Source organism: Schistocerca serialis, chromosome 9, assembly GCF_023864345.2.
Source record: "Schistocerca serialis cubense isolate TAMUIC-IGC-003099 chromosome 9, iqSchSeri2.2, whole genome shotgun sequence".
NCBI classification, from domain to species: Eukaryota; Metazoa; Arthropoda; class Insecta; order Orthoptera; family Acrididae; genus Schistocerca; species Schistocerca serialis.
This window is the reverse complement of record NC_064646.1, coordinates 440,184,669-440,207,606: the sequence shown is the minus strand read 5'-3', so window position 1 is coordinate 440,207,606 and position 22,938 is coordinate 440,184,669. Positions and strand designations below refer to the sequence as shown.

The 22,938-nt window shown below is 36.9% G+C and overlaps 1 protein-coding gene across 1 annotated transcript in view; it reads left to right on the top strand.

Moving 5' to 3' along the window:
• The window catches only part of LOC126418489 (beta-ureidopropionase), a 159,855-nt gene that overhangs the window by 74,388 nt on the left and 62,529 nt on the right, over window positions 1-22,938 (top strand). Inside the window, exons 3-5 of the mRNA XM_050085266.1 lie at window positions 4,323-4,477; window positions 4,587-4,681; window positions 17,188-17,394. Coding sequence (XP_049941223.1) covers window positions 4,323-4,477; window positions 4,587-4,681; window positions 17,188-17,394 — 457 coding nt within the window. The remainder of the gene's footprint in view (window positions 1-4,322; window positions 4,478-4,586; window positions 4,682-17,187; window positions 17,395-22,938) is intronic.

Here is a 22,938-nt window from a genome sequence, read left to right as displayed (position 1 = left end):
CAAAGGATATAAACTGAAAACTTGAGATACCAAAACAAGTGTTTCCAGAAAAGAGAAATTTGTTAAAAGCAAATACAAATTTGTTAGAAAGCCTTTTCAGAAAATGTTTATCTGGAATATAGCCTTGTACGGTACTGAAATGGGGACAATAAAGAGTATAGACGAGAAGAGGCTGTTGGGCTGTAGAAGAATGCTGAAGAGTAGATGGATAGACTGAGTAACTGATGAAGAGGTACTGAATCAAACTGATGATTAAAGAAATTTATGGGACAACTTTACTAAATGAAGGGAAAAGGGATCAGTTTATAGGTCACACACTGAGGATCAAGAAATCATCAATTTGATGATGGAGGGAAGCTGGGGAGGGGGGGGGGGGTGGTAGTAGGTTCAAGTGGATGCAGGATGCAGCAGTTATGCAGAGATGAAGACACTTGCAGAATAGAACAGCACTGAAGGCAATAACAACAACATTATTTTAGTTACCACTTTCATCTCTTTGGGCATATTATTATACAATTTGAGTCCTTTATATAAAATGCCATTAAGAATCCAGAAGTAGTTTTTTAATGTGTAAGAAAATTAACTTGACTTTAGATGTAATTCCCAATATAAATAAGTGCATTGGTTGGACACATGGTGAATGCTTCACTGCCATCAGTGAACCAAACAGTGTTTGTACTTTGTTTGTACATATAGAAAAGGAGCTAAAAATTACAAAACAAAATGCAGCTGTATCATTCAAACTACAGTTGATAAAAATATTATTCTGACAAAGATATAAATGTATGACCATCAATTGACAAAGATGGGTAAAAGCCCAAAACATGTCTTGGCATAAATAAATATGGTAATATTAGAGAGTTTAAATAAATAATTTAAGGGTATACAACCTTTATTTGGATAGATTACAGGTTTATAAAATGATAAGACTGATGTTGCTTGTGCTAGCAGTTATCTTCAGATGTAAAATGTACAGAAAAAAAATATTTTTCATAAAAAGTTCCATCTACTTGCAACATGTGGATTATAAAAATAAAAGAAAGTGACAAAGAACATGCCATAAAATTTCATTAGAGATTGCAGCATGTCACATGTTGTACAATCAGGTAATGAATCATTACAGCTATGGTATGTTTTGTGATGCTGATATTTAAGATAAAAACAAGTGTGAATTCGATAGGGACACCACTGTTGCACAATTACATAATAAAGTTTATCATATTAAAATAAAATTAAGCTATATGCAAAAGAACATTGACAGAATATACAAGAAGATAAAACAGGAATCAAAAAATGATGAAAAGGATAGATTGCTACTCATCTTAAAGATGACAAATTGAGTTGCAGATAGGCACAGTGAAAAGACTGTTGCACACGAGCTTCTGGTCAAAGCCTTCTTCAAAAAGTAATACATGCACATTCACACAAGTAGGCATACTTTATGCACACATGAACGCTATCTCCAGCCACTCCATCCAACAGATAAAACAATAATTCTAATAAATAGGTTGCTAATTGATAATCAAAGCCACTTCTTAGTAAGTTATGATGTAATTTAATAAATAAAATGCAAAATAGAGAAGAGCAGTGAGGTAACATTGTGCCACTAATAAGTTCATTCTGAACATCAGAGATCACTTCCTTCTGGTATGCTGTATTTTTTTCTTGCCCCTAGTCACTGACATGAAATGAACTGTTTGGCAACACAACATATCTTTTTGTACCTTGAATTTTATTCATTAAATTACTTTGTAATTTAATAAGGAGCCTCCATTATCAATGAGCAGCCTGTTAGTTAGAATTATTGTTTTATTTTGTATTTTATATACTCTCCCCATATTTTATTATTTTGTTTTTTTTACTACTAAAAATTACCCTACCAATGTTGTTTGGTATATTGTTTAATTTTGTTTTAATATGATACATTTTATTATGTAATTGTGCATAGAGAGGTGCCACCTAGAAAATTCATGCTTGCTTTTATCTTAAATACCAGCTTCGCAAAACACATAATAGTTTTAATGATTCAGAACTTGATTGTACAACATATGATGTGTTACAGTCTGTAACAATATTTTACGGTATGTTCTGTATCACTTTCTTTTCTTTTTATGATGTATATGTAGTAAGTAGGTAGAAGTATTTATGAGCTCTACTTTCACTGGCACATCATTTTATAAGCTCATGACCTAGACAAATAAAGGATATATTTCAAATTAAGAATTCTTTTCCACAGCCTTGACTGTGTGAATCCTTACAAAATTCACCAGATACACTGGTATCCAAAATTAAAACAACAAACCACTATTTCCCCATCCTGTATCTAATTCACGATATAATCATACAAACTATCAAAAGACATCTGTATGATCCTGTTCTGCACGGAAGATGGCATCCCAGTCAACGGACAACCACACCAACAATGATGTCAGGGCATCTATCAAATGTGCCGGGTAGTCCCACATCCACAATCGCCGTGTTCACAGTCCCAGATGGTGCAGTGTAGTGCAGAGAAGATGCCTACCAGACTCTCTGCAGTGGAAGGCTGTAGGAAGACTGGAAGCAGGACAGTCACAAACTGATGTGACCTGATGGCTTAATGCGAATCAATCTGTTGTTTCTCAGATTTGGCGACAGTTTATAGAGACCGAAACTGTACCCCAAAGACCAGCGCAGGGCCAACATATGTGACATCAGAAATGGAGGACTGTTATTTAGTTGTAAGGGCATGACATTACTGCCTAGTACAGCATGGCAGCTGCCGTCTGACCTTGCAGTGTCCACCAGACATGTTGTGTCAAGGCAAACAGTGTACAGGAGGCTTTGGCAGAGTGGCCTTTATTGTCGGAGACCTGCTGTATATGTACCTCTGACGTGTCTTCACAAAACGGAATGCCGAGAGTGGAGCTGCCATCATGCCACGTGAGTGTTAGAACAGTGGGCCAATGTTTTTTTTACAGATGAGTCCCTATTTGGTCTGGAGAGTGATTCTTGAGGGATTCGCATCTGGAGGGAATGTGGAACATGATTTTGGAATCCAAACATTGTGGAAAGATACCTACTGTATATTGAGGAAGATTCCTTGTGATGTGGGAAGGGATTATGTTGACCACTCGAACACCTCTTCATAAAATTGTACGGGTGAATCGGCAAGGTTTAACTGCTGTCTGGTATTGTGATGAGATCTTGGGGCCTCATATGCTGTTGTTGGGTGGTGCTGTGGGCCCAGTGTTTGTACTGATGGATGATAATGCTCGACCTCATAGAGCACAGATGGTTGATGTTTTCTGGTAAACAAAAGAAGATAACGCACACATGGTGTGGTCTGCTCACAATCTCAATACGAATCCCATAGAGCTTGTCTGGGATGCACTAGGGAGATGGGTTGCATCTTGTTAGCATCCACCAACCACCCTCCAAGACTTGTGAGCAGCTGTGCGGGAAGAATAGGCATTATTGCCTCATCATGAGGTAGATGATATCTTTCACGGCATGCCCCATCATTGTTAGGCCTGTACTGCTGCCAGAGGGTATCACATCCAATACTGAGTGCATTAACCAGTTGTTAGAAGTGTCTGCAAATCTGTTAAGTTGGAAAAAAACGAAGACTGTTTTTGTCTATCGTAATGCATGTTGCAGTTGTTTACGTTCTGTATTCTGTACATTATTTCTACTACACTGTTACCTGTTTATACTGTTTTGTGGCAAAATAAACACAGCCTTGCAAAATTTCCATTTGTTGCTTTAATTTTGGGCACCAGTGTAGTAGAGGCATTCAGTCATTGGCAGGCTCAATGTCTGTACCATTCGCTGAGTAGTTACATTTACTCCTAACCTTTTGGGGGTAGCTCAAGTAATGTCATTTAGAGCATTTTTCCCCTTAATAAATGAAACTCCAAACTGGCTCTTGTTCTATGATCATGTATGGAACTATTTGTGACACACTTACTAATGTTTTTTTTCTGATGTCCATAACAGACTTGCAAATGATCTCACTTGACACAGTTAGGATATCCTGTTTTTAAAATATTTTTACAATGAACTCAAATATTATTTTTAGTTGCTATTCTTATGGCTCTTCTCTGCAGCTTGAAAATTGTGTTCATGTATTGTGCAACTGGTCACTAGAAAAGAACCTCATAGCTAAGAAATGAGTGTATGTAGGCATAGTATGTCAGCACAAGGCACAGACTGCTGCATAATTACTTTTTGCCGGTATCTTTGTGTATTGATTCCTGGTCAAGGAAAGACAATTTCTGATCATTACTTCATATGTGGTGGGCTTCACAACAGTGGATAAATTGTTTTATTTCATCACACAGGATAGTTCGTGTGGGTTTGGTACAAAATAGGATTGTACTTCCAACTAATGCACCTATAGCGGAACAAAGAGATGCTTTACACAGGCGCATAGCTACAATTGTTGAGGCAGCAGCTATAAGTGGGGTCAATATATTGTGTTTGCAAGAATCATGGGGTATGTATTTTCTTTTAATAGTTTGTATTTTTGTTCGGTGCAGAACATATTTTTATTTGAATGTATGCACTAATATTTATGCACTGATATTATTGATATAATTTCACAGTGACTCCTTTCTTTTTCTGCACACGTGAAAGGCTTCCTTGGACTGAATTTGCTGAATCAGCTGAAACAGGTCCAACAACTACATTTATCAAACAGGTACATATCTTCTGTAGTAGCAAATTAACCAAAGAATTCTCCAAAGACCTTGCAGACAAAGGTCTGGGCTGTAGATGATAGTGATGGTTTTGTGTTGTTTTTTCTTTTCTTTTTTTCATGTGTCTCCAAGTAAACTAGCTTATGATTTAAGTCTACCATGTCACTGAGAATTCTTCTTGACTTTTTGTGTGTGTTTACAGGTATTGACTTCAAAGAATATTTTGGCACTTCTTTCACTCATTGATTTTGTTTGTATATGATGAACAAACAGTGAAAAATTGAACACAAGGGTTTCATGATGAAAATGTGCCAGAAAAAGTGCATGGTGTCATATTAATGCTTGGAAAAACTTGGAGCTGGGTTTCTCATATTAAAACGAGGAAAAAGCCGTGTAAGAATGGGTCTGAAAGTGCTTCATTTTTTAGTTATTAGTTAGACTTTGGTCCTTTGTTAGAATACTGGTAAAATGCTGTCAGTCTGCAAAAGAGATTGCTTACAAAACTGTCACATGACCCTACTAGAATACTGCTCCAATCTGTGGGGCCCATAGCAAATATCAAGAAGGGAAGCCCAAATGATGATAGGTTGTTGAACCATGGAAAAGCATCATGGAAATGATGAAAAAGCTGAACTGACAGATAAAATCGAACAATGGAAAATTCTGTGTGGGATAATGACAGTATTATAAAAAGGACAGATTGCTACTCGCCATATGGTGGAACTGTTGAGTCACAGACAGACCCAATAAAAAAACTGCTAAACAAGTAAGCTTTTGGCCAGCTACCAAGCCTCAGCAGCCAGAGACAGTGGTCATGTGTGTGTGAGTTGCATTTGCATGGATGTTTGTGTGTATTGTCTAATTCAGAAGAAGGCATTTTGCCAAAAGCTTACTTGTTTAGCAGTCTTTTTGTTGAGCCTCTCTGCAACTCAATATTTCCATTATATGACAAGTAGCAGTGTATCCTTTTCATAATATAGACCTGCTAGATAGTTGAAGATGCATGTCAGCTATCCAATGAGAGCCTACTTATATTATTGCAAGGATCTCAGTTGAATGGAAGCTCTAGGAATATACTATAGTTCCTAGTTTAGTGATCCTGTAGGGATAGTGAATGCAATGTTAGACTAACTGCAGTCTCTGCTGAGGTATTAAGCAGTCTCTTCTTCCTCTCCTGGTGCAGAAAGAATAGGAGGAAATCATAATATGTGATACTACAAGAAGTGGCCTTTGCCATGGACTTCACAGTGTATGGCAGAGTGTGAATATAAATGTAGATGTAGAAATGATTGGAGTGAAATTGTGATATACCATAAAACTGCTGCAGGGTGTAGTCTCAGTGTGGAATTACGTGGTGGTTGGGGTCAGGCAGATGATGAGTCTAATTTTGACCTTCTGGGATACCCTTCAATGGACTGTAAAATAGCATAGATCCCTTGGCCAAAAATATCATTGACACTCCTCTTTTGGAGGATCTTAGAATTTATTCTGAACTGAAATGTAATGAGGTATGTCATATGGAATGACCTCCTTGCCAGCCAGCATGGACTCCAAGAACACCAATCATGTAAAATATAACTTTCACTTTTCTAATACTTCCTGAAATCCACGGATAAAAGCAATGAGGCCTGTCAAGTTTCCAAAAGCATTTGATTCAATACTGTACCAACAGTATTTCCTCTCAAAACATGGGTGGTAAGGAACACAAATCTAAAAGCAAAGACATGGATAACAACTGGAATAAAAGCCTCAAGCAACACACTAAGAAAATTGCTCAGTTACTGAAAAAACCACAATATATCCCCTCTCCTCAACAGTTATATCACAAAAAATATGTATAGAAAAGTGATATGTCAGACAAAAATAACGGCCAATGATGAGTTTATATCAGAGTGAGAAAATAAAAGCAAAGCAATCTGGAAAGTAATGAAGGAGGAAGGAAACAGTAGAAAGGAAAATATCACACTGAACTGCGACAACAAGAGAATTACTGACCCACAGCAGATTGCAAATTTCTTCAGGCAGTACTATGAAAACAATACAAAAAACTAATAATTAATAATAAGAAAGATAGCCCAATTAACCAACAAAATAAAGTAAATTCTTGCCTCCACTCAGTCTATCTCTATGACACATCCTCGAATGAAATCAGTCACATAGCAAAAACCTTCAGAAAAACGCCCTCAGGCTTTGATGGTACTCCAGACTTCATTGTCAAGGAGTGTATTATAAACATTTCAAACACTCCTTGCAGATATAATCAATTCATCTTTCTCAGCTGAAACCTTTCCTGATTGTCTTAAAATTGCCAAAGTGATCCCTGCAACACTTCTATGACAATAAACACCAATGGAATTACACCCTCATTGGAAACAAATTTTTTGGCATATGGCTTCAAAATGATTTTAAATGGCAGACACATATAACAAAAACGAATATCATACTGAAAAAAGTATGCTACAGCCTACGATTACTTGCACATAAAGCAAGGTTCCACACTGTTAGAATTGCATACTTTGCCCAGTTCCACTGTATTCTACAGTATGGAATTATATTCTGAGGTAGCACCACTACTAGCCCATTAGTTTTCCAGACCCAAAAAAGAGCTATAAGAGCAATGTATCATGCAAAAAAGACTTACTCATGTAGGCCCCTCTTTCAAAACTCTTTCATTCTCCCTCTCCCCTGTCTTTTTATTCTAGAAAATTGTAAATATGTGTGGAAAAATATTGAAAAGATAAATAAAAACTGTAATGTACATGAACATAATACCGGGCAAAAAGACAAACTCCATGTTCAGTCAGTAAGAACAACAGCCTTTAAAGCCTCCAGTACAAATAGCGCAGTACAAATATACAACAGCCTGCCACATAAAATTAAAGTTATTTCTTCTTTTTCTTTGTTTCACAAATCCCTTAAGACATTCTTATTAGATCACTGCTTCTATTTGGGGGCAGAATTCTTACACCATGTGAAGTACAACAGACATGAAGCAAGAATATGCAAAAACTACTACTGCTGCTAAAGCAGGATGAGATATAATCAATTTATTGTACTATTAAAATAAGTGTTGGAGTTATATGTAATGTGTGTGTGTGTGTGTGTGTGTGTGTGTGTGTGTGTGTGTGTGAGAGAGAGAGAGAGAGAGAGAGAGAGAGAGAGAGAGAGAGACACATGCAAATGACATCCCAAAATCTGTAGAGATTTACTGGATGAATAAATAAATAAAAATAAGTAAACAAAAGTGCAGTGGTATGGTATCAAATGGACCTTGACTGGTTTTATGATTTCTTGGTGCAAATGCAGCATGTTGTCTGAGATGAGATGTTGTAGTGTCTGAGAGATGAATAAGCAAGTTCAAATATACCCCAGAAAAGCATGTTGGGACCCCTGTTGTTCATGTTACATATTAATTACTTAGCAAGCAATGTTAATAGTAGCTTCAGACTGTTTGCAGATGATGCAGTTATCTATAAAGAAGGTCTATCTCAAAGAAGTGGCACAAATATCCAGCCAGATCTTGATAAAATTCCAAAGTGCTGAAAGATTGACAACTGTCAATGTTCATAAATGAAAAATTATTTCCTTCACAAAATGCAGAAACAAGAGCATGACTGCGACAATGACTGTGACTATAATGCCACTGAGTCACAACTGGAATTATTCAACTCATACGAATTCCTGAGTGCAATAATTTTCTAGGATGTGGAATGGAGCAATCAGACAGACTCAGTCATATGTATAATATGTGGCAGGCTTTGGTTATTGGTTGCATACTAAGAAAATGCAGTTTGTCTACTAAGGAGACTGCTTACAGAACGCACATGGATTCCATGTTAGATGATGCCTGATGATATCCCGTTGATTTCTGAGGCTGAGTGGTGACAATCCTTCAAGACTGAGTATCTTTTTTAAAAAATTGCACTCACTTTCATCAGCTCTTATTGACAGGAAAGGTATGCACTCCAAACGAATTAGAGTTTTTCGCATCCTGTTGTGGTGTTGGTGGATGATTTGGTGTTGACCAGTAGGCAAGACTTCAACTAAATTGTACAGCCATTGTGATTATTGCTGAATGCAAATAGCTGGGAGTGAGGAGGAGGGGTGGGGGTGAGTCTAGGCATCTGGGATCTGCCTTCTGGCTGCTGTAGTGATCTGAGCATTCATTCTTGGTCTGAGTCCTTAGTACTCTGAGGTGCTGCAATTAGTTCTGTTGAAGGAATTGTTCACTTTACTGAAATGAATCACATGCCAACATTTTTGTGGTCCGTTACGATTATGAGAAAAATGGCTAGACTTTTGATATTTAAGAAATGGAAGTCATCACATTCTTATTCCATAAATAACATTACTGTGGATCAATGAAAAATGGTATTCATAATTCTGCTCACAACTATCATATATGGTGCCTTATGAAGAAAGCAGAAGAAACATATCAAGCCATGTTCCACTGCCAGTTTTTATACTTTCTTTAGAAGAACTTAGGGTGTTAGATTGTTGGTAAGAACTTAGAGAACTGAACAGCTGAAACAATACAGACAAATTGCTTCTTTTGTTGATACACAATTTTTGCTATGGGGTGGTGTTACCGTAAAATGGGTTTGATGTTGCCCACCATGAATTCCTCTTCTGTTCAAGTCTCTAGTACCAGGGAAGTTTTTCACTGATGCCTTAACACATATCTTATCATCCTGTCCCTCCTTCCTATCAGTTTGTGCTATATGTTCCTTCACCAATTCTGCAGAGAACCTCCTCATTCCTTACCTTATCACACCACTTAATAATGATGTCTGAAAAATGATGTGACTGTAATGTCTGCCACACCCCAATTATTTGCAGAAAATGGCAATGTGTTCCATCTACCAGTGGAATGGGCACTGAGTAATGTGACTATAAGCTACATTACAGTAAAAAATGCAGGAGGAACACCCCACCTGAGCAAAAGATAAATTAAGATAAACTTCAATGTGACAAAAATAGTAATCAGCAGTTAAAGATAAGGCAAATGTATGAGAGATGAGTGCCCAATAAAAAACACATATCATCCCCTGTCTATTATGTTACGTATAAAGAATGCAGGAGTAATATTTAGATCCCTCAGCCATTTACCCACTTTATATAAAATATTCCCATAGTAGGGAATCCTAATGAATGCTTTCTTTTCACATGCATCTTTCACAATGAGTGTACTGTTACCAACTCTTTATTTGCACTCTTTATCATCATTTGTGTATGAATATCCTTGAACTTCTTAATTGTGTAGCCATTTGCTTATGCTAGAAACTGTATAGTGTTCCATTCAGTGTTAATGCCTTCTTTATTAAGCGTGATCTCATGCAACCTGTGAGTCATAGACCTGATGGCCACCAGTTTATAAGCTCTAGGGTGTATGGAGGAGTTATGTATCAATGTATCAGTCATGACTGGTTTACGATATGTTGAAGGCAAAGTAAGTAACAGAGCCAGATAAGGTAAACCACCATTCTGGTGAAACTCAGTAGTAAATTAATGCTGGGTGCTTGGCTATTCAGTGCCTTGTGCATATTGGGAAGCTGGTCTTTGTCCTCATCAATATAACTCCTATATATCATCATTTTGTCTTTAAATTGTGGATGTTCAACAAAGAATCTTTCCTCTGCGTGTTACATATAAATGTTCGCTAATGTAGTAACCAGGGAGAGCCAATAACTAAGTCTATGTTCTGCTGCCATATATCTTCACCAAACTTAAAATAATTGTATATCAACAGACCAGTGAACAGTTTCATAATCTCATTAATGCACTCATTTTACAAGTTACTAAATGTACGCAAATTACTGTCAAACAAACCCACAACCTGATTTATGTGAATGTTAGTGCACATACTGCCAATATCAAAGGACACTAATGAGGCACCCTTACGAATCCTGAGTGCTCATAAATGTTGTATAACCTTCTTCTGTTTTTTACCAGGTAATGCTGAGGATAAAAGTAATGCTGGATAAGGCCACCATTAAGATAGCTAGCAGCCTCATGGGCTGGGCTACCTATCTGGGGCACTCTGCAAGTGAATCATTAGTATCTCTCTAAGCACGGGCTCTGGTTTTTTTTTCCCCATCAGCAACAATCTCCTTTTTCTTGGCATTATTTGTTCAATACTGGATTATTATTTTTAAGCAAAGTTTATAATTCTGCTAGGAATATATTAACAGGATCAGTATTATCCTAACCAATAAAATCTTCAACTTTTTGTTTGTATTCAGCTTGTAATAAGGTAATGGCCATTTTACCATTATCCACTCATACTGTAAGCACTTCATTATTAACCAATTTTTTATTAATGCTTTTAATGATATTATGATTCCCTATCTTTTTGCCTGCCACGTTACCTTGATCATGTGACTCTGTAACTTTATTAAGCTTCACACCAACCTTATTTTTTTGAACCAGTAAGGCTGTAGACAGATCTAATGCCACTATAATGTGAGCTACGAGATGCTCTACTATTTCATAGTAAATTGCCTATTATTGTTGAAAGAAAACCCTTTATTTAATACCGTAAGCTCTTGCTCACTAACTTGTATACCAGTATGGTTTTGTAACCAAGAGGAAAAAACTGAATGCACATTCATGAGGAGCCCCCCATCAAGGCACATTTTTAGTATCTAAACTTGCCACTAATCCTTGAAACTTGTGCTCATGCCTGCCATCAATATTTTCTCTTAACTTGGTCATTGCACCAGTTGTACTCCCTCTGAAGAAAACTTCCGGGAGAGGATTTTTTATTTCTGACATTGCAGTATTAAAAAGGAACAAATGTTCTTTTTATGTGATCTGGTATGTGTGTGTCCTTGAAATGACTTGTCCATGTTTCCGCACAAATTCACTAGATGACAGGACTGTACTTAGCAACACACTGTTTTGGTTCTTGGCACATTAGTTACGGTGACACAATGGATGCTGATTGTGACCAAAGAGTGAACATTTAGTTCTGCGTTATGCTCGGGAAAACCCCAAGTGAAATACAGAAAATGATTAAGCAAGCTTACGCAGGTGAGGCACTTTCAAGAAGTCATGTTTTCGAGTGGCACAAAAGGTTTGAGAAGGCACAGATTCAGTGCAAGACAATCCCAGACTGCTTGCCCATCTACAGCACATGCCAATGCAAATGTGGAGCATGTACGGTAGTTATTGCAAGAAGACCATCTTGTAACCATGCCTGCAATAGCAGAAGACCTTAATTTGAATCATGATATGTGTCGTACGATTTTATGCAAAGATTTAGGGAAACAGAAAGATAATGTAAAAATCATTCCTCACACACTAACAACCAATTATAAAGAGGAAAGATGAAGAATTTCTGCTGAACTAGTGGACAGACCCAGATCTGATCCCATATTTCTGTAAAGATTACTGCAAAGGATGAAAGTTGGTGCTACCAATATGACCCTCACACAAGGTAAGTGCTGAATGGCAAAGTCCTGTATCTATCACAGCCTCAAAAAAAGTCAAACAACAACCTGTGAGAACAATGTTGAATGGATTCTTTGACAGTAAAGGATTAAATCATCTTGAGTATGTTCCTTCATGTCAAATAGTGAACCAAACTCTTTATGTCAAGATCTTGAAACATTTGCGAAAAGCAATTCAATGTTGCCTGCTCTGATTTTTTGCATTCGTGTGGGCTGGTTCTTACTGCCTGACAGTGCAAAACCCCATACTGCTTTATCTGTTACCAAGTATTTGGCCAGACATTCTGTTATTACCATCCCACATCCGGCATATTTGCCTGACCTCTCACCTTGAGATTTTTCTTGTTTCCTTGAGTGAAAAGGTAACTGAAAAGAAAGTTTCATCAAGATATCACTTTCCAAGACCCCCAGAAACGTTGGCAAATGTGTATAGATAGCCAATAGCACTGCTTTGATGGGAGCTAGGATCATTACTTGGTAAGTGCAATCTTCTATTTTTTTTTTTAAGGAAGGAAGAAAGAAATGAAAAAAAATAAATAGAAACTTGTCCTGGAACTTTTCTGAGAAAGGGAGTATGTGACAACACCCCATCAAAGTATTGGCCTTGAGTGATGATGCTGTCAACTGAAAATGTGCTAAAAATAGACTTCTGTAACAAAAATTTCCTTCTTACGAACCTCATTAATTTCTTTACGTAAGCATCATAGTTTAAGATTATTAGTGCACACTGTTTGTTGTTTTTTAATACGTCTAAACATAGTGTTCACAAACTCTGGGATAACCTTATGTTCCAAACATCTCTTGTTAAATTTTATATTTGCGCTACATTTTATTAATTTACATTGTAAATTAAAACACATCCCAGTGTCCTTGCTAGGCATCAAGTAACTAACTACTGTTAGTGAGACATACGCAACTATTCCAAAAACTGTTTATAACAGAAACGCCAATGGCCTTGCTGCAGTGGTAACTCCGATTCCCATCTGATCACCGAAGTTAAGTGCTGGATGGGTGACCATCCGGTCTGCCGAGTTCTGTTGGCGAGCGGGGTGCACTGAGCCCTTGTGAGGCAGACTGAGGAGCTACTCGATTGAGAAGTAGTGGCTCTGGTCTCGTAAAGTGACATACAGCTGGGAGAGCGGTGTGCTGACCACATGCTCTCCATATCCACATCCAGCGATGCCTGTGGGCTGAGGATGACACGGTGGGCGGTCGGTAATGTTGGGCCATCCAAGGCCTGTTTGGATGGAGTTAAAAAGTTATAACAGAAACATCCAGTACAGTTTTATTATTGAGCTCTTACACAATACAGTTCTGCGATATCAGCCCTGTCATTTGGTGCAGTTAATAAAAATGAAAACGTGTCTGAACAGTAAGACTCATGAAAAAGCTACCAGTAGTACAAAAGGAAATAAGGTCAAAAAATTTATAGACAACAATGAGCATATGTAAAATCAGTACAAAATGTACCTCTCCAAGACAAGTGTACTTAATATAAATGACTTGATAATAATAAGAAACAAAACACAAATACAATAAAACATTAATGTATTTGGGTCAGGGATTTTCTCTGCCTCGTGATGACTGGGTGTTGTGTGATGTCCTTAGGATAGTTAGGTTTAAGTAGTTCTAAGTTCTAGGGGACTGATGACCATAGATATTAAGTCCCATAGTGCTCAGAGCCATTTGAACCATTAATGTATTGTAAAGTTTACTAAAATAGTATATTGTGTTTTTTACTAAAAAAAGTAATATCATTTTCTTTGTTGCATGAATTGTTCTAGGTGTTCTCCTTCTCCTTCTTCTGTCTGTCTTTTTGATTTATTTATTTTTTGTTGAATGTATCAGTTTTTGACCTCTTTGTTCTTGTGCTCATTCACAGTCTTTGTTCCACCATGTCTTGATTTATTTTTACTTTTATTTTAATTAGGTATTTATTTACATTTCTTCTTTGCATGGAGCCATGAGAATGATGGATTTTGAAAACATCAGATATAATAGTATTCCAATAATTACACTAGCAAAAATGTTCCATTAAACAATTGTTGCATATTAGATCTGTTTTATACTTTTATTATTTTGCAGTTGATATTCTACTGATTCATATCACAAGCAGTGCCCTCAGATTCACTGAATGAATATAAACATTTCTCTATCAGAAAAAAATTAGTTTTGTGTTAAAATCATTCACCTTACATGTTCTTAGAGAGTTTGGTAGTTTACTAAAACTAAGTGAAACACTTGATATATACTCTATGATATGTCATTTTTAAGTAGAAGTAGTTACATTTTGTTTTGGTGTTGAGACTGTGTACATCACTGCACTTCATAACTTCAATTGGCTGACCCATAAAATTGTAATTATCACAAATATGTATAAATATGATATTATTAAAGATTCATGCTGCTAAACTCTTCACGGCATAATTAAAATGACCTATCCCATGTATAACTCTTCATGTCCTTTTCAATAACAGCAATATTCTTTTTAAGCGAGCATCAACTACATAGCAAGTAATTCAGTCCTTTTACTAAGAAAGGGATACATCATTCCACAGTAGACTATTTTTAATATTTGTCAATGAATAATGGTTTTTTTGTGAGCTGCTAAGGGAATACAAGCCACCACTGACTTTTCCACATACAAATTTAATGTGATGCATACACTACAGATTTTCATCAGTATACAGACCAATTGATTTATAGCTGCCATTGCTGAGTTGTTAAATACATTATTTACATTGATGTGGCAAGAACTGTCTGTTTTAAATGTCAGTTACTGAGATTTGGTGACATTCATCTTGAGGCCCTAATCACTGAAGTATTTAATTAATTCCATTACATCACTAGTATTAAAACATTCTAACCCCTTACATTCTCTACCATAGAAAGGGACCAAGGATTGTGTCCTGAAATACATATTGTATTACAGTTTCACTGGTGGATTGAAAGATTACACTGGTAGATTGAAATATTATAATCTTATCACCTAATTTGTATGTCAGTAAGGCAGAGTATTTGTTGCAGAGAAAAAAATGTGAACTGTATGAATCAGAGTGACAATGACTCGACAACTTTAGGAAAATGGCATGTAAAATTTGCAAAGAAAATGCAAAACTTTCAATCAAACAGAATCATAATGCAGAAGGATTGTTTGAAGTGTAAAAGATTAGTAATAAATTATTTTGTGAATTGTTGAAGAGAGTTGCAGTTTAGGGAGAATAATGGGATTAATTGATGAATTATCATCCATTATAGATTCACTGATTACCAACTGTTTGACATGTACAGTAGTTGCAGAAAACTATGAATAAATTTCTGAAGTTGTGTTATGATGTTAATGGATTCTGTTCAGCTCTGTCCATCACTATTAATATTGAAAGGAACATCTGTTGTGCCCTTTGACTTTTGGAGTATTAACAGAAAAGTTTCAGAGAAGGGGCATCTTAACTAAGAACAATAAAATTAATAAGATTGTAAAGAAAAAGTAATGAGTGCATTATGTATGGTATAAATTCATAACACCAAAATTAAAAAGAATCATGAGTGTTGGTTAACTCATCTGTAAAATATTTTAAGCACGCATTTCAGGTTGGCAGTAATGATGTTTGAAGAATGCTGCATGGAATTTGTAAGTGGCATTTGCAAGAAACTAATTTAATGTCAGAAACTCCCACTGAAAGAAGCTGGTTTCCACAGATAATGAGAACTCTGTTTTGTAAACAAAATGAAGATTCCATATTGACCACATTTGCAAGGCGTGATGGAGAAGTTAATATCAGTTTCCTGTGAGGCACAGTGAGTGTTTATGAAGACCTTGTAAGACAAACATATGGCAACAGGAATATTTTTGGAATATGTAGTTCTGACTCTTAAAATATATGTGTAAGTATGGATACCATTCCAAGCTAAGAAAATAGATGCTGGTAGTTGTGTAAAGAGTTGATAGAAAAAGATTTGCCAAGATTATTGAGTAAGTACACAAGGTATCTCGGCACTGCTTCAGCAGCATGAAAATTTTATTTTAACAGAAATGTTTTATGTTTATTCTGATTTTGAAAGCTTCTTTTAGAAATTAAAAACTCCTGCTTGCTTCTTAGGAATGCTTATTCAGTACAAAGTAAGTGAGTGCAAAAGTTAAGATGGTTTTTAAAAGGCTAATTCTGGCATTCACTTGGTGATCACTATGAAATATTATGCGTGGTACCTGGAAATAATTTACAGAAATTGGATGGGCTTAATATTCTCAATGGTGTCTGAGGGTCCAACATTTACTGGTTTCTGAATCATTGGGTAGATGACTAGTGTCAACTGCTTCATATTGTGCAGCTCTTGTGCTGTAGAACACTGATTTTGCAACAAAAGTGCATGTGTTAATAAGAGTGTACAAATTCCCAAGATAAATTTTTTGTGTGGGTAGGGTTGTGCAGAAATTATCACAACTTCCATTAGTGAATGGAGGAGCATGATAGTGTCATATGGTACCAGACTATGCTACATGATAATTTAAGCCATTCATTGGCAGACATTTTGTAGTTGTAAGGCGAGACATGCACCATGAAATTGACTATAACGTATCAGTAGTCTTGTCAAGCATGACAGCTCAGGCTATCATGCACTGTACAGGCGAACTCAAATTTTGCTTGAAATTGAACTTACATTTCTTTGTTGAATTTCTGGTGAGCTTTCACTCATTGCTTTTAAAAATATGGGATATTGCTTATTGGTTCTCAGTAGAATGACCTCTTACAATTTCTCTGTCTAATGTTCAGATACCTTGCATAATAATTAAAGTGCCAATAAAATTATAGAACAGAAATGTTTTCGTGTTTGATACTTTGTAATTGAAAAGATGGAAAATAGTAAAAAAAAAATCATTAATTAAAGTGCCAATAAAATTATAGAACAGAAATGTTTTAGTGTTTGATACTTTGTAATTGAAAAGATGGAAAATAGTAAAAAAAACATTTTCTGATTGTATTCGTAGAACATTTTCTTATCTTTGACTATAATTTTTCAGTGTGTTTATATATATATATATTTTTTTCAATTTGCAGGTATGTGAGAAGAATAACATGGTTATCATTTCTCCAATCTTGGAAAGAGATGAGGCACATGATGATGTGATTTGGAATACAGCTGTAGTTGTGGATCAACATGGTAAAGTACTCGGCAAACATAGGAAAAACCATATTCCTCGTGTTGGTGATTTCAATGAATCGACCTACTACGCAGAAGGCAACACAGGCCATCCAGTTTTTCAGGTAGGCTACAAACTGAGTGTTTCTTGTGAACATGTTTCACGTGCTTCAATTAGATATGAGATTCTGGTAACAATGTATCAGACTAATAGAGCACCTACTTTCCACCTACCAAAAAAAAACTAGAATTTGGTATGGAAATAACAACCTTTGTGTCATAATGGAGACAAAACCATCACTGACAAAGAAATTTTAAAAAACTTTTAATTCGTTGGCACAAATGCACAAAATCTCAACAGAAAGTACCAGTTTGTGTCTTAATTAACCTTCTTCATCTTTTTTTCTCTGCCTCTGGTTCATGAGGTTTTGAATAATCAGTGAGACAATTAATCTTCATGCCTGATTCATTAAATTTTAGGAATTCACCCACATCAACTCTATTTCTTCTTCTTCTAATATATTGGGTGTATGTCTCATGGCCATCTTCAGAATGTGCTTGCAGATTGAGGCCTTAATTTGTTAGCCAACTCTGAAGTTGGCTGAAAGGTTTGTGGCTAAAAATATCAAAAGAAGCAAAAATAGAATTTACATGGCTGCACACCTGAAATTTAATCGGTCAGTTACCATGCCACAAAAACATGAAGATGCACAATTTTCTTACCTTCTTGCAGAGCACTAGTTCTGGTGTAGTCATTACATTACACTTTCTCACTGAGCGAGGTGGCGCAGTGGTTAGACACTGGACTCGCATTCGGGAGGACAACGGTTCAATTCCACCTCCAGCCATCCTGATTTAGGTTTTCCGTGATTTCCCTAAATCGCTCCAGGCAAATGCCAGGATGGTTCCTTTGAAAGGGCACAGCCAACTTCCTTCCCCATCCTTCCCTAATCCGATGAGACCGATGACCTCGCTGTCTGGTCTCCTTCCCCAAAACAAACCCAATCCAACACTTTCTCAGTGGAAAATATGGCCACATTATTACATTTTTTAATGATTTCTTGTTTACTGTGTCCACTCAGCAAAATTTTCTGTCTCTCTCTCTCTTTCTCTCTCTCTCTCTCTCTCTCTCTCTCTCTCTCTCTCTCTCTCTCTCTCTCCTCTCTCTGTTTTAGAAATATTGTTGAATTGTTAAACATATTGTTTTAAGATGTTTAAAATCCTATAAGATTGGAAGAAATGGTTGTTTTCATCCTGGTTGCTGTGCAGCCTGTTATGCCTTACAGCAGCATGTACTCCATACGCATTAGGGGCTATCATACTGGAATGAATGGAATGAATCTGGAAGCACCTACAAGAGGACTAGCCTCACAGTCCATGGGTCTATTTAAAGACAGACACTGCTGACATGCCTCAGTTGACATTACACTGAGCTATCTAGAAATGCAACCAACGGGATAATTAAGTTAACAAAATGCATCCTCAACGAAAAGTGTGGAATCTCTTTAATGTCAGACAGTTCATGGTAAGAGTGAGGCACCATGTAAATAGTGTACAACTAAATATCATAAATCCTTGGCCTCGTGATTAACAGAACATCTTATCAGATGTGTTTGTTGCCATCTGTCTGTTGTATGGGTAGCTTTGGATGACGAATCTCAATTTAAAATAAAAAATTAAAAAAATAAAAAAACAAAATCAACAAATAATAGGCTGTGGAATATTGAAGTATCAAGGACATCATCTTCATGTACACATTCATCAGTGCCTTCAGGTTCTTCTCTCCATGAACAACTTATAACATATTCACCACAACCCACTTCATCTGGGCATAAGGATATTCATCAAAAAAACTGATAGTGATGATACAGCTATATGTAAGGTGCTACCCAAAATATCCAATAATTTCATTGTAAAAATGAGAAAAACATACTTACATGCTAATGTTCTCAGTCACCTTCAAAGTAGTCACCTTGGGCACATATGCAATGATCCAAGTGTTGTTCTCATTTTTGGAAGCACTGCTTGAAGTCTGCAGGGGGAAAGATGTTCAGGATCCATTGCGATTCCACTTGCATGTGTTCATTTGAGCCAAAACATTGCCCTTTCAAGGCGATTTTCATCTTTTGGAAGAGGTAGAAGTCACATGTGGTACATCTGGTGTGTAGGGAGGGTGGTGGACCATTGCAGTATTGTTTCTGGTAAGGAATTCCTTCACAACAAGTGAGGCGTGCACAGATGCTTTGTCATGGTGCATCAATCAGTTTTTATTTTTCCACAACTCTGGTCATTTTCATCAAACATTTTCCCTCAGTCACCTCAAAACCTTGCAATAAAACTGCCCATTGACAGTCTATGTGGAACAAATTCCTTATGCACTATTCCCCAAATGTTGGAAAAAATTATCACCATCGACTTCATGTTGCTGCAAACTTCTCAAACTTTTTTCAGCCTTGGACAAGATAGCATTTTCTATTGTGATGATTGCTGCTTCATTTCAGGGTCATAACCATGGACACAAGATTTGCCACCTGTTTCAACTATGGATAAGAATTTTGGACACTGTCAAACTCTTTGTTGCAGCTCCTTGCACATCTGAATCCTGAGATTTCATCGGTCAATACTGAGAAGAGGCGAGGGCAAGCTTTGCTGCAATCCACCTCATGTTCATTTCATTGGCTAGAATTTGTTGACACGTACCATACAACAGCCCAAGTCTGCTACAAACATCATGAATTGTCTGCCTTTGGCCTTTGTGAATCATATCACACACTTTAATGACTATTTCCAGTGTTCTTCATGTTGAGAGTCGACCAGAGTGTTTCTCATATTCCACAGATTCTTGACCTTCCTTCAAGTGCTTGAATTAGTTAAATGTTCGTGCTTGACTCAGTGAACTCCCACCAAATGCCTCTGTCAGCACGCAGTGGGTTTCAGCTGCAGTTTTCTTCAACTTGAATTTGATGCAAGTCCATGTCTCCTTCACATTATCCATTTCACAATTCGTAGAAGAACTGAAACACATCCTGACATGCACCATTACAACTCACAGCTGCATATGCCAAAGATGATGCAGCTTTATTATTGGTCCTGTAGATCATACAATTTGTACAGCTGGAGTAGCTGAGACAAGTACCTTGAGAAATCTAGCGGCAAAATATCAGTTGCTCTGGTTTGACCAGTGCTGTGAAATTACCAGACATTTTGTGTAGAACCTCGTGTGCATCAGCTGCTCCATTATCTATGCTGTATTCAAGATATTGGCGGGAAGCCTTTCAGAAAATATGGAGTATGTGTCACCTAGTCACCATCTGCTTAGGACATCTTTGATTTCTGCCAAATATCTTCTTTTGAATACATTTTTCACAAAGAAGTTGGACTGTTCAAGTGCTCTTGCATTGATTTCATCTACATGTACATATATTTACATATTTGCAAGCCACCTTACAGTGCATGGTGAAGGGTACACTGTATCACTATTAGTCATTTCCTTATCTGTTCCACTCGCAAATAGAATGAGGGAAAAACCACTATCTGTATGCCTCTGTGTGAGCCCTAATCTCATGTATCTTATCTTTGTCATCCTTATGTGCAATTTATGTTGGTGGCAGCAGAATCATTTGGCAGTCAGCTTCAAATGCTGGTTCTGTAAATTTTCTCATTAGTGTTCCTCGAGAAGAATATTGCCTTGCCTCCAAGGATTCCTATTTGAGCTCTTGAAACATCCCCAGAACATGTGCCTATTGTTTGAACACGGATGTCTTTGAGCCCCTCATGTATCTGTGAACTTATTCCATATGCTCATACCTTTGTTAACAGCTTACAATGGGGCACTGTGTCAAATGCTATCTGGAAATCTAGAAATATGGAATCTGCCTGTTGCCTTTCATCCATAGTTCACAGTATATCATGTGCCAAAAGGGCAATCTGAGTTTTTAACAAGTGTTGCTTTCTAAAACCAGGCCTAATTGTGGACATAAGCTTCTCAGTCTCAAGAAAATTCATTATATTCGAACATGGAATGTGTTCATAGGGTCCTGCAGCATACCAAAGTTAGGGATATTGGTCTGTAAGGTTGCAGGTCCAATCTTCAATTTCCACACCAGATATGTCAACAAGGGATTGAATGTGAGCCTTAGATCCACTTAGCGATTTTACATAGGACTAGAATTTTCTCAGGTTCTCTGCCAGACCTTCTGCTAAGGTATGACAGTGGTAGTTGTTGTATGCCTTGCACAGAGATCTTTTCACAGACACATGAATCTGTACTAATCTTTGCTTGTTGTCATTTGTGCATTCTCTTTTGAACTGAGAGTGCAACAGCCTCTGCTTCCTCAGCACCTTACGAATTTTGTTATTAAATCATAGTGGGTCTTTTCCATCCTTAATCCACTTACTAGGCACATAACTCTCCAGACCACAATTTCCAATCGACTTGAACTTTGCCTATAATCCTATCTTGCTGGAACTAAGTGACATCAGTTCACTCCCTAAGTGAGATGCTAACAACTGCTTATCTACTCTCCTAGCCTTCTTGACTGATTTATTAACTTTTGTAACCGTAGTTTCTATAATTACATCATGATCCTAATCCCTGTTTCTATACTGACATAGTTGATAAGATTCAGCCTATTTGTAGTTACAAGGTCTGAAATATTTCCATTGTGTGTGGCCTGCCGAGCTAGCTGCTCGACACAGTTTTCAGAAAATGTGTTCAATAGAACTTTGCATGACATGACTGTCTGAACCCCATGCAATAAATCCATAGATATCATATGGATGCACTCATGTATCAAGGAATAATATGTGAACCCTACCATGGAAAATACCTCAGCCAGTATTCTATAGTAGTATGTAACGTGGCGAGGAAAGGAAAACTGCACGGCATATTGCTTTGCTACTAGCTGAAATTTTTACTTAAATAGGTGTAACGAGGTTTATTGCAGTGGTCACGGACAATGCAGACAATGAGCGAAATATGTGGACTGCATGGGAAGTAGTAGAGGAGCAACATACTCATATTCTTGCATACACTGTGCAGTGCATATATTTAATCTACTAATAAACGACATACTGTCACTGAGAATGCTGTACGAATGCTTCCATCTACCAAAGACAATAGTGAAATTCTTTAAGGAGCATTACATCCCACATGCTGTATTGAAAATGTAGAGCAAAAATAAATATGGTCCTATCTCTGTGACACTAAAGCTTCCGTCACCAACTGACTTAGTAGGTATTGTGATTTGTTTGGACAGTTTACTTAAGAATAAAGAGGCTGTGTTAGTTTTAGAGGAGTTTTTTACTGCCTCTACCCCCCCCCCCCCCCACCTCCCCCTCCCCCTGCCATCCTGAAAATATAACTTGGAGACGTCTTTATGTTTTTCGAGTCACAGAGGCCTAAGATTTTAAGAATAGTAACATTGTATCATAATTACTGTATTGAAACGTTTTGTATGATTTATTTACATCAGTGCTAAGTACTCTACTGCAAGAAATTGCAATTAGATAGCATTGTCTGAAACATATTTGTCTAAGAATTTGAGGAGTACTTCTACCGTGCAGTTATTTTAAAATCTGTGACAACTTCATAATTAATACAATATAAAATCAAAGTATGCATTCCCAGTTATTTGTATCTCACCTAGCTTGAAGATTGTGAACACAGG